Below are 16,394 nucleotides of genomic sequence, written 5' to 3'. Positions count from 1 at the left end.
AGTTTCTTCAGTTTTAATCTACAGTTCATAACCAATAGATTGTGGTCAGAGTCCACATCTGCCCCTGGAAATGTCTTACAATTTAAAACCTGGTTCCTAAATCTCTGTCTTACCATTATATGATCTATCTGATACCTGCTAGTATCTCCAGGATTCTTCCATGTATGCAACCTTCTTTTATGATTCTTCATCCAAGTGTTAGCTATGATTAAGTTATGCTCTGTGCAAAATTCTACCAGACGCTTTCCTCTTTCATTTCTCTCCCCCAATCCATATTCACCCACTATGTTTCCTTCTCTCCCTTTTCCTACTCTCGAATTCCAGTAACCCATGACTATTAAATTTTCGTCTCCCTTCACTACCTGAATAATTTCTTTTATCTCATCGTACATTTAATCAATTTCTTCATCATCTGCAGAGCTAGTTGGCATATAAACTTGTACTACTGTAGTAGGAATGGGCTTCGTGTCTATCTTGGCCACAATAATGCGTTCACTATGCTGTTGGTAGTAGCTTACCCGCATTCCTATTTTTTTTTATTCATTATTAAACCTACTCCTGCATTACCCTTATTTGATTTTGTATTTATAACCCTGTATTCACCTGACCAAAAGTCTTGTTCTTCCTGCCACCGAACTTCACTAATTCCCACTATATCTAACTTTAACCTATCCATTTCGCTTTTTAAATTTTCTAACCTACCTGCCCGATTAAGGGATCTGACATTCCACGCTCCGATCCGTAGAACGCCAGTTTTCTTTCTCCTGATAACGACATCCTCTTGAGTAGTCCCCGCCCGGAGTCCGAATGGGGGACTATTTTACCTCCGGAATATTTTACCCAAGAGGACGCCATCATCATTTGATCATACAGTAAAGCTGCATGCCCTCAGGAAAAATTACGGCTGTAGTTTCCCTTTGCTTTCAGCCGTTCGCAGTACCAGCACAGCAAGGCTGTTTTGGTTAGTGTTGCAAGGCCAGATCAGTCAATCATCCAGACTGTTGGACCTGCAAATACTGAAAAGGCTGCTGCCCCTCTTCAGGAACCACACGTTTGTCTGGCCTCTCAACAGATACCCCTCCGTTGTGGTTGCACCTGCGGTACGGCCATCTGTATCGCTGAGGCACGCAAGACTCCCCACCAGCAGCAAGGTCCATGGTTCATGGGGGTAGGGAATGAGTGGTAGTCAGAGATAAAATAGTGACAGCAGTAGAGGATCAAACTGTCAAAAAGACAAAACCTAGTAGAAATCCTTGAATAATACCGGAGATGTTGAATTTAAATGAGAGGAGAAAATATGAAACTGTAGCAAGTGAAACAGGAGAAAAGGAGAGCAGATGTCTAAATTGTGCAATTGGCAATTGTGCAATTGGCAGAAAGTGCAGTATGTGTAAGCATTAATTGTCAGACGATGAATACAAGGCTGTAGAAGCATGCATAACTAGGGTAAAGATAGATGCCACCTATACAAGATTTAAAGAGATTTTTGGAGAAAAGAGAAACAACTGTATTGATACTGAGAGCTCATATGGCAAAGCCAGTGCTAAGTGAAGAATGGAAAACTGAAAGGTGGAAGGAATGTATAGAGGGATTCTAAAATGGAAATGGACTTGAAGGCAATATTATAGAAAGGGAAGATGAAACAGGTGAAGGCAGGAGATGTGATACTGGGAGCAATAAAAGATCTAAGTTGAAAAATGACCCCTGAAGCGGGCAGCATTCAATTGGAATTATTGAGACCCTTTGGGGCTTAACATCCCATAGACACTGTGGTCATTAGCGATGAGACTCTTGTGAGAGCCAGCCATGACAAAACTATTCCACCTGGTGTGTGTGATATATGAGATAACTGTTACCCCCAGACTTCAAGAAGAATGCAATAATTCCAGTTCCAAAGAAAGCAGGAGCTGACAAATGTGAATATTACCGAACCGTCAGTTTAATAAGCCATGGTAGCAGAGGATCAGTTTCAGTACCAGAGAAATGTGGGAACACATGAGACAATATTGACCCACAACTTTTCTTAGAAAATATGTTAAAGGAAGGCATACCTTCATTTATAACATTTGTAGACTAAGAGAAAGCTTCTGAAATGTTGACTAGAATACACTCTTTGAAATTCTGAAGGTTTAGGCGATCAAATACAGGGAGCGAAAGGTAATACAGCTTGTATAGAAACCAAACTATAGTTATATGATTCAAAGTACATGAAGGAAAAGTAGTAGTTGAAAAGGGAGTGAGACAGCGTTATAGCCTGTCCCTAATTTTATTCAAGCTGCACACTGAGCAACCAGTAGAGAAAATTTGGACAAAGCATTAAAGTTGAGATGGAAGAAATGAAAACTTTGAGGTTTGCTGATGACATAATTCTGTCAGAGACAGTAAGGAACTTGGAAGAGCAGTTGAACAGAATGGATAATGTCTTGGAAAGAGGTTATAAGATGCGCACCAACAAATGAAAAAGAAAGATAATGAAATGTACTCAAATTTAATCAGGCAGTGCTGAGGGAATTGGATTATGGAATGAGACACTAAAAGCATGAGTTGCGTTTTACTATTTGAACTGAAAAATAGCTAGCTGAAGCAGAGTGGATATAAAAAACAGGCAGGCTTTAGCAAGGGAAGCATCTCTGAAAAAGAGGAATTTGTTAACTGGAATATAAGTGTGTTAGAATATCTTTTCTGAATTTATTTATCTAAAGTGTAGGCTTGTGTGGAAGTGTAGCATGGTAAAGAGTTCAGTCAAGAAGAGAATAGAAGCTTCTGAAATATGGCAACACAGAAGAATGCTGAAAATGAAATGGGTCAATTGAAAAACTAATGACAGTTTGTGGCTAAACTTGACTAAAAGAAGGGATTGGTTGACAGTACACGTTCTCAAGCATTAAAGAATTGCTAATTTAGTATTATCGGGAAGTGTAGGGGATAAAAATTGTAGAGGGAGGTCAAGGGATGAAATATCAGAAGCAAATTCAAATAGGTGTAGAGTGCAGTAGTTAATCGAAGATGAGAAGGCGTAAACAAAATAGACTTGCATGGACAGCTGCATCAACCAGCCCTAGAATTGAACATTACAACATTATTTCAGAATATTGTCCTCCTTATTGCAGCAAAGATTCTTATGTGATTAGTGCATTTTTTCCACTTTTTTATTGTCATTCAATGTTTGAAATTTTACAATTGTGATGTAAACATAGCCCTTATGACTTCAACTGCTGCATTGCAGTATTGTGTTTTATCCATTTTATAACCTTCATACTGTGTTCAATTTAGTTTGTCACTTCAGTATTAGTTAATATCGAATTCATTGTACATTAATATTGTTTTTGACATTGTTACATTAGTTTGTCAGTGAGAATATGTTCGTCAAAAGTTTGAGAAACAAACTTACCTCAGAGTAAAACCAGTACAGTGGAACTTTGATTTTACATTCTCCAATTGTACATTTTTCGTGATTCTATACAATAAATTCATAGCGCCTGTGAAAAACCCATAAGATAAATGTTAAAAGTTCCTCGATTTTATATTTCTTCCTAGTAAGGTTTACCTTGATTGTAAGTTTTTACTCGGCATCTCACTTGATTTCATCTCTTCCTATTGACATTTGATTTGACTGAACAAGTAATAAAGGCACAAAAGACAAATGGTTTGCACTATGGGTGGTGGCAGAGTTATGGAAATATTTAGGCTATTGTGGAGAGGGGAGATGTGAAATGATTGATATAATTCATGATCAATATTGACAAACAACTAGCAACATTTAGCTTCACCCAGCAGTTATGATACAAGTACTGCTAGGTTGCAGTGGTAACGGAAAAACAACACAGTCAACGCAAAGTGTCCTGGACTGAGCTAATACGTGAGGAAGGGGCCCAGCCGGCATCTTTTCTTGTGCAACTTATAACTCAGTACCATCTTTTTGCATGTATTTCTTATGTTCTGCATTCAACAACAACATCAGTTGTCAATCTTTTAAATAAAAACATTGAGTCTCGAAGAATATGCTCAGTCATAATAGAAGAAACATTGCCCATTTCTGGCTAGTGAACTCTTATTGGCTGGCAGATTGTTAAGTCACCCAGCAGCCAGTACAGCCACCACACCACACTAACACATATCTAAAATGAGCTCACCTACCAGATGTGTGGAGAGGGGGAATGATGGGAGTGCTGTTAGGGATGAAAGCATTTTGTGAAGTGCTGAAAATATACTTTTTGTGCAGATGATGTGCTATGACAGAGATTTCACCCAGAAATAGAACAAGGGTTTTGCAATAGTGGATTTTAAAGACTTTCCTGTTCAAATTGACATGATACAGTTGCAACAACTACATACACTATTCGTGTATATATTTTCCATTGCACACACCACACACTGTAGATCATAAAGACTGGCAGCAGTGATGAGGACATGAAGTGAAACTGTAGCACCTGAGCCTTCTTTCAAATTTACATTTTACACAATATACAGAAAGTCACTGCACTGACTTCTAATAAGTTTGTAACATTTATTGGGGAAGTAAATTCATTTTTTCAAGTCTCTGTTCGTCTCATCAAGCCTAAAATAACACTTTAACAGTGGTGAGCGTATGAAGCATGGCTCATAAGAAAAGCATTAAACAGTAACCGCAGTGGTGTCAAAGTACGTCATTAAGCAGTTGAACATACAATTTGTGATCGTAGCACGTCAAAACAACTCGATTATCTTGTACCCGGATACCAATTTCAATTTTTTTTAGAAGTTTTTACTTGCTGTTACAAATCTGTGTTTTCCTAAGAACAGATGAAATTCATTACCACAAATTATTGTATAAACATTGTATTGCACATTTAATTTTCTTCTGTTAGACAGATTTTATACAAAGTATTGGAGAGAATTGCAATTTTTAATCATTTATGCCAATTACATTTGTTTTTGCTCATATTTTGGAGGTTTTTAACAGTTTCCATGATTCTACATTTTCCTCAGTTTTGCGTTTTTTAAGTTTGGACCACACAAAAATGTAAAATATGTGCTTCACTGTATTTTTATCATAACTTTCTCTATCATTATTTATACAATATTTGACGAGTGTTGTCCCAGATCAGTAAAAAGACAGAATAATAACCAATCTAATAAACCACAGAGACTAAATAATTGGTTTCCACTATACCTCAACAGCATCAGGATTATGCTTCTTATGTTTAAGGACAGATCTCATAACAGAAACGAGTACAAAGAGATGTACATTAGAATAAGAAAAATTTATAGATCTGAAATAAGTTTGGCAAAATGTAGGGCGAGTGATAACTATATTCTTAAATCCAGAAGCAGCTGTAAAGCTGCCTGGGAAGTAATTAAAATTGAAATAGATAGACGAACAACACAGCTAGCTATACCCATAGCCCCAGATATCTTAAATTCACACTTTGTTAACTTCAGTTTACAACAATATTTATCTCCCCTCAACGCCATGCTTGATGCTAAAACTCTTCTAGGTTCAAATAAGAATGTAGTCCTTAAATTCTGCTGGGCAACAGTAACTGAAAATGATGTTAGCAAAGCAATAGGCAAACTAAGTAGTTCCAGAGCAGAGGACTTCTATGGTCTATCTCAAACTTTGTAATAAAGAAGATATCAAGTGATCTTCTGCCCCCTCTAACCACTCTCATTAACCATATATTACAGCAAGGGATATTCCCCGACTGTTTGAAAATAGCAGTAACTATTCCCATATTTGAGAAAGGAGATAAATCAAATCGAAGTAACTATCGCCCTGTCTCATTAATCCCAATAATATCTAAAATAATCGAAGACTGTGTTCACCAACAAATGAATCACTATTTTGAGAGGAATAATTTGTTAAGTAACTCACAGTATGGATTCAGGTCTAAACTATCCACAGTTAAAAATATTGTTAGTGATATATATGATTGCTTTGAAAATAAATTAATCTCCTGTGATACTCTCCTAGACCTGAGTAAAGCATTTGGCACTATATCTCATAGTACTTTGATCATGAAATTAAGACACTACGGTGTGGAAGAGGACACCCTGAAATTATTAAAATCCTACTTAAGCAACAGAGTACAATTTGTTAGTGTAAACGGGCAGCTGTCAAACCCACAAACAATAAAAAGAGGTGTGCCACAGGGCTCCATACTTGGGCCCTTCCTGTTTGTAGTGTATGTTAATGATATGCCACAGTATTTACCCTGTAAAACAGTCCTCTATGCAGTTGATACAACTCTTATCAATTCAGGACAGACTCTTGAATCTGTATGAGAAAAAATAATATAATATTTGAAAAATCGGTTCATTGGTTTAGTGCAAACTCCCTATTCATAAATGAAACAAAAACTGAGGAAATATTCTTTAATTTGAAGGTATCAAACAAAGAAAATAAGTCCGTTAAACTGCTAGGAATGATGATTGACCAGAAACTTAGCTGGGATAAACATATCACATACGTCTGTTCTAAACTTGCACGTGCTATGTTCCTACTTTATAAGCTTAGGAGTAATGTCAGCCAAAACTTACTGCTGCATTCATATTTTCCTTATATCCACCCCCATCTTTCATATGGTATTCTGCTTGGGGGAAATTCTCCCAATTCAATATCCATTTTCAGATGGCAAAAAAAAAAAAGCTCTTTAATGTATAGTGGGTTTATCTCCTAGGGATACATGCAGGGAACATTTCAAAAAATTTAACATCATGACAGTTCCTTGTTTGTACATCTATTATTGCTTACTACACGTAAAAGAAAACATAGCTCAATATCCTCTTAGGTCATCTGTCCACACCCACAATACAAGACGAAACCACACAATTGATCTGCCATACTCTAGACTGTCTAAGATACATAATAGTTATATATTAAAAACAAAGATTCCAAGACTTACTAAGCGGGAAAGCGCCGGTAGATAGGCACAATGAATAAAACACACAAACACACACACAGAATTTGAGCTTTCTTAACCGGCGGCTGGTTCGTCAGGAAAGAGGGAAGGAAAAGGAAAGATGAAAGGATGTAGGTTTTAAGGGAGAGGGTAAGGAGTCATTCCAATCCCGGGAGCGGAAAGACTTAACTTAGGGGGTAAAAAGGATAGGTATATACTCTCGCGCGCGCGCGCACACACACACACACACACACACACACACACACACGTATATCCATCCATACATACACAGGTGTCTGTGTATGTATGGATGGATATGCGTGTGTGTGTGCGCGAGTATATACCTATCCTTTTTTCCCCCTAAGTTAAGTCTTTCCGCTCCTGGGATTGGAATGACTCCTTACCATCTCCCTTAAAACCCACATCCTTTCATCTTTCCTTTTCCTTCCCTCTTTCCTGACGAAGCAGCCGCCGGTTGCGAAAGCTCAAATTCTGTGTGTGTGTTTGTGTGTTTTATTCATTGTGCCTATCTACCGGTGCTTTCCCGCTTGGTGAGTCTTGGAATCTTTGTTTTTAATATATTTTTCCTATGTGGAAGTTTCTTTCTATTTTATATACATAATAGTTATAAATATGTAGGCCTCAAACTGTTTAATATGCTCCCGAAAATTGTACAAACGGTATCTAAAAGTAAATTTAAGACAACATTGGGTGAATGGCTCAAAGGTAAAGCATTTTACTCAGTTGATAAATTTAAAGACTGTAATATGGCAGATTTGCTGTTTTGACATAGAGAAAGGTACCTCTGCCTGTAGTAGGACCTAAATTTGTATCAATAGCTTAGGATAGTGACATAGTGTTATCAACATGTATATGATAATGACATAGTGTCATCAACTTGAATACTCCCTGCTTAATATAAATCTGTATAATGTTTTCCTTTTTATTATAAAATTAATAATATATAAAATTCCAAATGTGTGCTATTGTACTACACTAAATTTCATATGATTTATGTATACATTATTATGAGAATATAACGATCTTTATACTGTAATTGAACTTATTGACGAAGCCCATTGTATAAGAAAATACTGAACGGTTAATAAAGATTCTTATTCTTATTCTTACAAATTATTTTCTGGGTGTTGCCACTTTACAGCCTATTGGCATGCTAGACCCTGCACTCTCTGCCAGACAGCACTTCTCTCCCCCCACCCATACACTGCTATCCCTTCCCCTTTCTTGTCCCTCTGGATTGCTGCTTCCATCCACTGTGATAGTTGCTTTCTGGCCTGAGCTGCCGGAGTTGGCAGTCATGTTGGCGTGAGGTGTGCTTGCTTGTGTGAATGAATGGTGTGTGTTTTCTTTATCTGACGAAGGCTGTTGCTGAAAGCTTATGTGTAAGTGGCTTTTAACTGTATCTGTCTGCAACTTAATGTGTCGTCTTTGTGGTAAGGAGCAGTCTATCTTTTCATAAATTGTTGATAACTAAGTGAAAACTACTGAGAACAGGTAGTTCAGGAACCCACTAATGATAGAAACATTTGAAACCTAATGACAGCCAGTAGACCTTAATCTTTTTTAAGATTCTTGGGGCCTCTGACTCTTCTCTTCTGAACTTTGTGATGGGTCCCCCAGAATCTGAATGCCCAACCTACTTCAGTGCGGGTTTGCCCCCCCCCCCCTTCCCCCCCCCCCCCCCCCCCCCCCGGGTTAATCTCGATTATGTTGTGTGATCCATTCCGTGGGCTAAAAGAAGTGATTGTTGGGATAACTCATGTCAGTCCAGTTATATGGTAGACTTTGTTAGCCCCAGAAATGGAATTCATGCACCATGACATGAAAGAGTGGAAAGGGCTGGGCAGGGAGGGGGGGGGGGGGGGGGGAGGGGGATGAAGTGGGGGAGACAGTGCCTATGATAGTCATCCCTAACATGGAGTACAGACATTGCTTGATGAGTTTCTTTGGCACACTCTGCTGTTGGAAGTCACAGTCCTCTCCCACTACAAGACTGTTGATACAGCTGCACCTGTAAAACTAGGCAAGGTATTTTACTGGGTGCTACCATCCAGAGATTTTTTTAAGAGGCTGTAACTTTTCCCCAACCTCCTCCCCCATCAGTTATGAAATGAAACCCCAAGTTTAGCACGTGCAATAGTAGACTTACTTTATGATCTTATTAGCTACCAGCTTATTTGAATGGTGCACATTACATTTTACTCAAGATACACGCTCACTGTTTGATTTAAAGGAGAGCCCATTTTCCATGACCATCAAGATTACCAGATCTTTCTTTCATGGATTTTTCTTCCATATGTGGTTGCACAGTGTTGTTTTATGAAGCCCCAGTAAAAAACGAAGATAAGCTGGTTAATAGGATCTAGATGACTGTCTCTTTGTACAACAGACAACAGCAAGGTTTGGAGAGTGTAGCAAAATTTTTTGCACCATTACAGTGAATGCATTGAGGCTAGCAATACTCACTTTGGACCATTGCAATGAGATTAAGATGTTGCTGGAAGGAACAAGTTGATTATGTCAATAAAAAACAATATTCTTTCTGGATTATAAGTCCTTAATCTCAAAGAATATAACTAGGCATCCTCTACTATCTGCATAATTTTTATCCTAACAATTTTGGACAGACTGCGCAAATAGTTATTTAAATACAAACAAATTTTAACAGTTTTCACAAATATTAATGTACACTGTTAAATTTCCCATTATTGAAGATGACGTGACAGTACATACTGGATTAGTACTAGTATCAAAATAAACTAGCAGCTAGATGTATGAGAACTTTAAAAGTAAGTTACACATTATTATGGCAGGCCAAGTAACTTTTATTGTATGCTGCATAACACCTTAGAATGATACAGGCACATGACAGTATTGTTCAACATAGGCACTTCCTTTCTGTATCAACAGTCATAGCATTTTACCAATTGTTCATTTCCTCAATGGCAGAAATCCGCACCTTTGTCATAGAACCATTTGAGAACTGCTCATTACTTGATAATATCTTTCCCAGGTGTTATTTCAGCTTACCGAAAATATGGAAATCACATAGTGCAAGATCTGGACTTCCCGATTAGCATCAGCCACTTCTGTGTGTTTATCAAATTGTTGACAAAATTTCATTCCAGCTGAATGCAACATTGCATTTCGTCCATACACTGCCAGAATTTCATGGTGAAATTTTGTGTAATCTGGACTTTTTGCCAACAGGAATTATACTGCCCCATGTACTGAACTTTGAACTACGTTCACAGTTGCCATGCTATTTCAGTTGCACATGGTGATGCACCTGTTATCATTATCACAGCAGAACTGTGTCTGCAGGGAATATAGAGCACATACTCTCTTCTGACACTGAGCCATTCTTGTTTCGAAATGGTCATAGTATAGGACATCATGTGTAACTTACTTTTTGAAGACCCTGCATATATTGCAATGCATAATGCACATACTGTTAATAAAGTGTCAGAAATGCTCCAGTGAACGCAAATGGGTGATGATAACTGATTATAAGTACTTCTGAACTCTTGATTTAGGTAGAACTATGGAACCTATTGTAGCTAAATGAACGTAGTAGTGCCATATGGAATGAACTCTATACGGCGTCAGGACATAAAGAACACCAGTTGTGAAATTTGCCCAAGGGCTTTTTTAACTTTGGTTGTTATATTAGAAGATGAAAAGCTTAACTGCTTTGTAACAGTTATTGAACAACTATATATATCACACATGAACTGTCATGTTTTGAAATATTTATCTTAAACATTGCACATGTAATTCCATACACAGTTATTATTATTATTATACAATTATGATTAAACAAAGAAACAACAATATTTATAAACACACATTGTAAATACTGCACGAAAAATTCAATGAGCTTGAAGAATTATAAAATTAGTGTGGTATTGAAAATAAAATACATGCATGAGAGTGAGTTCGTCCAAAGCCTTCTTCAGCAAAGAAAACCACACACACACACACACACAAACACACACACACACACATATATATAATAGAAAGAAACTTCCACATGGGAAAAATATATTAAAAACAAAGATTCCAAGACTTACCAAGCGGGAAAGCGCCGGCAGACAGGCACATGAACAAAACACACAAACACACACACAGAATTACGAGCTTTCGCAACTGGCAGTTGCTTCGTCAGGAAAGAGGGAAGGAGAGGGAAAAATGAAAGGATGTGGGTTTTAAGGGAGAGGGTAAGGAGTCATTCCAATCCCGGGAGCGGAAAGACTTCCCTTAGGGGAAAAAAAGGACAGGTGTACACTCGCACTCACACACACATATCCATCCGCACATACACAGCTTTTGTATGTGCGGATGGATATGTGTGTGTGTGTGCGAGTGTACACCTGTCCTTTTTTTCCCCTAAGGGAAGTCTTTCTGCTCCCGGGATTGGAATGACTCCTTACCCTCTCCCTTAAAACCCACATCCTTTCATTTTTCCCTCTCCTTCCCTCTTTCCTGACGAAGCAACTGCCAGTTGCGAAAGCTCGTAATTCTGTGTGTGTGTTTGTGTGATATATATATATATATATGCAAGAATATCTCATGCACACATGACCACTGCCACCAGCAGCTCCAGCCAGAATTCTGCCTGCAACTCAGCGGGTCATCTTTACAATGAGAGCAATCTATCCTTTCCCTAATATTGCTGATATTCCAACCTTAATTTCAGCAGACGAATAATATGGAATAAAAGATCTGACACATGACTACTTTTCAGCTGTTGATTATAAAGAACTCTTAGAAATAAAACATTTATATAGCAAACATGAGTACTATAGATACACATGTGGATGGTCTCTCCGTATTGAATATAATTGATTTTCAAAAAAATCAGATAGTGTGAAAGAAAGTGTTGGAGAAAAGAGTAAAGAATCTTTTAGTCATTACAGCAAAAAGAAGGTAGTAAGAAACATATTTTTACTGCCCCTGACAATAATAAGGTATTAATGATAATATTTTCATTTCAGGAAGTTCACATCCAGGAGGGCAGTCAAGATCATAAAATGCCCACAGAAATCGGTCCAGATCACCATCTTTCATATGATGATATTGTAAAACTTACAAAAGCGAAACAAATTTATTTGATAGATGTTCGAGAACCTCAAGAGCTAAAAGAATCTGGTGAACTTCCTGAGAGTGTTAACATTCCCCGTAAGAATTCATTCACATTAATTATATCCTTTCAACTTGTTGAATATTTTGGTCTGTTGATAAAGTATTCTCCTATTTTCTCTTTTTGGCTTTTTTATGGTAAATGTAACCATTGCTGATAAATCAGTGGAAATCAAAAATGCATGTACAAAGACTGATGTAATTTTGCTGTGTTAAATCATGAATTTTCTTCTGATAACTGTCTGATGGATGTACCAGCATGACCTTTTCATTTTTCATTATTTTTGGCTTATATAGGACATTGTATGAAAATCAATCCTACTTGTAGTTTCATAATTATTGTGAACTTGGGATTCCCATGAAGAAATAAAAGGAAGATTAAGGTTTAACATCCCATCAATAATGTCACTGGAGACAGAGAACAATTTTGTTTTGGGGAAGGAAATTTACCATGTCATTTTTTAAGAAACATCCCAGAATTTCCTTTAAAAAATTCAGGAAACCTACTCGAGACCTAAATCTGAATAGCTAGAAGGTGGAACTGAACCACCATACTCCTGTATACAGGTGCACTATCTCAGTGGTATGAAGAAATGGAGAATTATCTGTTACATTTGGAAACGACTGACAGGTGATTATCAGTTTGGTGTGCATTTTTAATGACCTTACCAATCAGTACACATGACTGCTTATGGTTATGACCTTTTGCCATTTGGACTTGCAGCCAATGGATTAGCTCTGTCTGATTGTGCTCTAATTGCCTGGAGGTGGCTTTACAAAGTATTTCTGAATCTTATCCAGACATGGACTCCCAGCCGCTTTCTGTGGCTTTCACGGAGTGTGGATCATACCACACCAAACAGTTCTCTAACTATGTGTACATCTACACTCAGCAAGCCACTGATGGCGTGTGGTGGAGGATATGTTTCGTATCAGTATCATTTTCCACTTTTCCTGTTCCAGTCACGAATAGTTCATAGAAAGCATGCGTGCATGCCCAAATCTCTCTGATTTGGTACTTACGGCCTTTCCAGGAGATATATCTAGAGCGAAGCAATATATTGGTTGACTTGTCCCAGAACATACTCTCTCTGAATTGTAACAGTAAACCACATCCTGACATAGAATGCCTCTCTTGCAGTGTCTGCCACTGGAGTTGACTGAACATCTCTGTTTTTCTTTCATGCTTACTAATAGTACCTGTAATCAAATGTGATGCTCTTCTTTGGATCTTCTGCATTTACTAACAAAGAGATAGAGGGGCTGGCCAGTACTTACCTCAGCTCAGTACAGCCGATAGATACACAAAAAACAACAAAAAATTTACGTTCCTAGCTTTCGGAATAAATGTTCCTTCATCAGGGAGGAGAGAGGGGAAAGAAAGGGAAGAAGGGAAAGTGGATTTAGTTACTCACAACCCAGGTTATGAAGCAACAGGGAAAGGAAAACAGGGAGGGTAGCAAGGATGGAGGCATGGTTGTCAGAAGGAAGCCAAAGATATTGTACTGTAAGTACTGTGCCAGCTTTAAACCAAAGAGGATGCATACAGAAGTCAAGACGTATATAGTATAAAGGTGTAGGATGAAAAGATGCATGAATGGCTAAAGAGGAAAGGGAAAGAGGAGAAGACTGAAGAGTAAATGGGAGTGAGGTTGGTTATCGTAGGTTCAGTCCAGGGGGATGGTGGGATGAACGGATGTGTTGGAGTGCAAGTTCCCATCTCCGCAGTTCAGAGGGACAGGTGTTGGGTGGGAGAAGCCAAATGGCACATACGGTGTAGCAGGTTCCTAGGTCCCTAGAATTATGCTGGGGGGCATGCTCCGCTTCTGGGTATTGGACATCTCCTAGGCGGACAGTCCGTCTGTGTCCGTTCATGCGCTCAGCCATTTCATTTGTTGTCATACCAATGTAAAAGGCTGTGCAGTACAGGCATGTCAGCTGATAAGTGACTTGTGTAGTTTCACACATGGCCCTGCCTTGAATTGTGTATGTTTTACCGGTAGCGAGGCTGGAGTAGGTGGTTGTGGGGGGATGCGTGGGGCAGGTTTTGCAGCGGGGTCGGTTACAGGGGTAGGAACCACTGGGTAGAGAAGGTAGTCTGGGAATATTGTAGGGTTTAACAAGGATGTTACGGAGGTTAGGGGGTGACGAAAGGCAACTCTGGGTGGTGTGGGGAGAATTTTGTCAAGGTATGATCTCATTTCAGGGGTTGACTTGAGAAATTCATATCCCTGGCAGAGTAATTTATTGATGTATTCGAGGCCAGGATAATATTGGGTGACAAGGGGGATGATTCAGTGTGGTCTGAGGGTAGGAACATTGTTGTTGGACGGGGAGGAATGTATTGCTCGGGAGATCTGTTTGTGCACAAGGTCTGCAGGATAGTTGCGAGTTACTCACTCCACCTGAGCCACGTACCCCCCTACATCAAGGACACAAACCACTTCCTAGAACACCTCAAATCCATTCCCACTCCTCTCCCACCTGAAACCTTTCTTGTCACCATAGATGCTACATCCCTTTAAACAAACATCCCACACATCCATGGTCTCTATGCCCTTGAGCACTACCTCTCCCAACGCCCACACGAAGATCTTCCAAAAACCTCGTTCCTTATCACACTTACCAACTTCATCCTCACCCATAATTATTTCACTTTTGAAGGCCAGACCTACAAACAAATCAGGGGAACGGCCATGGGAAACGGATGGTTCCATCCTATGCCAACCTCTTCATGGGCCGCATGGACGAGGCTTTCCTGAAGACCCAACAGCTGCTTCCCCTGGCCTGGTATAGGATTATAGATGACATCTTTGTGGTCTGGACTCATGGTGAAGAAACACTCCTTAATTTCCTCCATAACCTCAACTCCTTTTCGAATCTGAATTTCACCTGGTCCTTCTCCAAAACCCAAGCCACCTTCCTTGATGTTGACCTTCATCTTGTTGAAGCTCACATCCACACCTCTGTCCATATCAAACCCACAAACAAACAACAGTACCTTCACTTTGATAGCTGCCATCCATTCCACATCAAACGCTCCCTTCCCTACAGCCTAGGTAGTCGTGGCAAACGTATCTGCTCCAGTGATGAATCCCTCAACAATGACACCAATAACCTGACCAGTGCTTTCCTCTCTCGCAACTATCCTGCAGACCTTGTCCACAAACAGATCTCCCGAGCAATACATTCCTCCCTGTCCAACAACAATGTTCGTACCCTCAGACCACACAGAAGCATCCCCCTTGTCACCCAATATTATCCTGGCCTCGAATACATCAATAAATTACTCCGCCAGGGATATGAATTTCTCAAGTCAACCCCTGAAATGAGATCATACCTTGACAAAATTCTCCCCACACCACCCAGAGTTGCCTTTCGTCGCCCCCTAACATCCGTAACATCCTTGTTAAACCCTACAATATTCCCAGATTACCTTCTCTACCCAGCGGTTCCTACCCCTGTAACCGACCCCGCTGCAAAACCTGACCTATGCATCCCCCCACAACCACCTACTCCAGCCCCACTACTGGTAAAACATACACAATTCAAGGCAGGGCCACGTGTGAGGCTACACATGTCACTTATCAGCTGACATGCCTGCACTGCACAGCCTTTTACATTGGTATGACAACAAATAAAATGGCTGAGCGCATGAACGGACACAGACGGACTGTCCGCCTAGGAGATGTCCAATACCCAGTAGCGGAGCATGCCCCCCAGCATAATTATAGGGACCTAGGAACCTGCTACACCGTATGTGCCAATTGGCTTCTCCCACCCAACACCAGTCTCTCTGAACTGTGGAGATGGGAACTTGCACTCCAACACATCCTTTCATCCCGCCATCCCCCTGGACTGAACCTACGTTAAACCACCTCACTCCCATTTACTCTTCAGGCTTCTCCTCTTTCCCTTTCCTCTTTAGCCATTCATGCATTTTTTTCATCCTACACCTTTATAATATATACCTCTTTACTTCTGTGTGCATCCTATTTGGTTTGAAGCTGGCACAGTACTTACAGTACAATATCTTTGGCTTCCCTCTGACAACCATGCCTCCATCCTTGCTACCCTCCCTGTTCTCCTTTCCCTGTTGCTTCATAACCTGGGTTGTGAGTAACTAAATCCACTTTCCCTGCTTCCCTTTCTTTCCCCTCTCTCCTCCCTGATGAAGGAACATTTATTCCGAAAGCTAGGAAAGTAAACTTTTGGTTGTTTTTTGTGTATCTATCGGCTGTACTGAGCTGAGGTAAGAACTGGCCAGCCCCTCTATCTCTTTGTTAGTATTTGTTTCACATCTTTATATGAGATTTTCAATTAATTATTTAGATCTTCTGCATTTCCTCT

General features: G+C 39.5%; 1 protein-coding gene across 1 annotated transcript in view; it reads left to right on the top strand.

Annotated features, from left to right (window-relative positions):
• The window catches only part of LOC126284172 (rhodanese domain-containing protein CG4456-like), a 59,406-nt gene that overhangs the window by 9,226 nt on the left and 33,786 nt on the right, over positions 1–16,394 (top strand). Inside the window, exon 2 of the mRNA XM_049982908.1 lies at positions 11,900–12,083. Coding sequence (XP_049838865.1) covers positions 11,936–12,083 — 148 coding nt within the window. The 5' untranslated portion in view covers positions 11,900–11,935. The remainder of the gene's footprint in view (positions 1–11,899; positions 12,084–16,394) is intronic.

The sequence above is a fragment of the Schistocerca gregaria genome, chromosome 1 (genome assembly GCF_023897955.1).
Source record: "Schistocerca gregaria isolate iqSchGreg1 chromosome 1, iqSchGreg1.2, whole genome shotgun sequence".
Lineage (NCBI taxonomy): Eukaryota > Metazoa > Arthropoda > Insecta > Orthoptera > Acrididae > Schistocerca > Schistocerca gregaria.
This window is presented reverse-complemented; position numbering and strand designations above follow the sequence as displayed.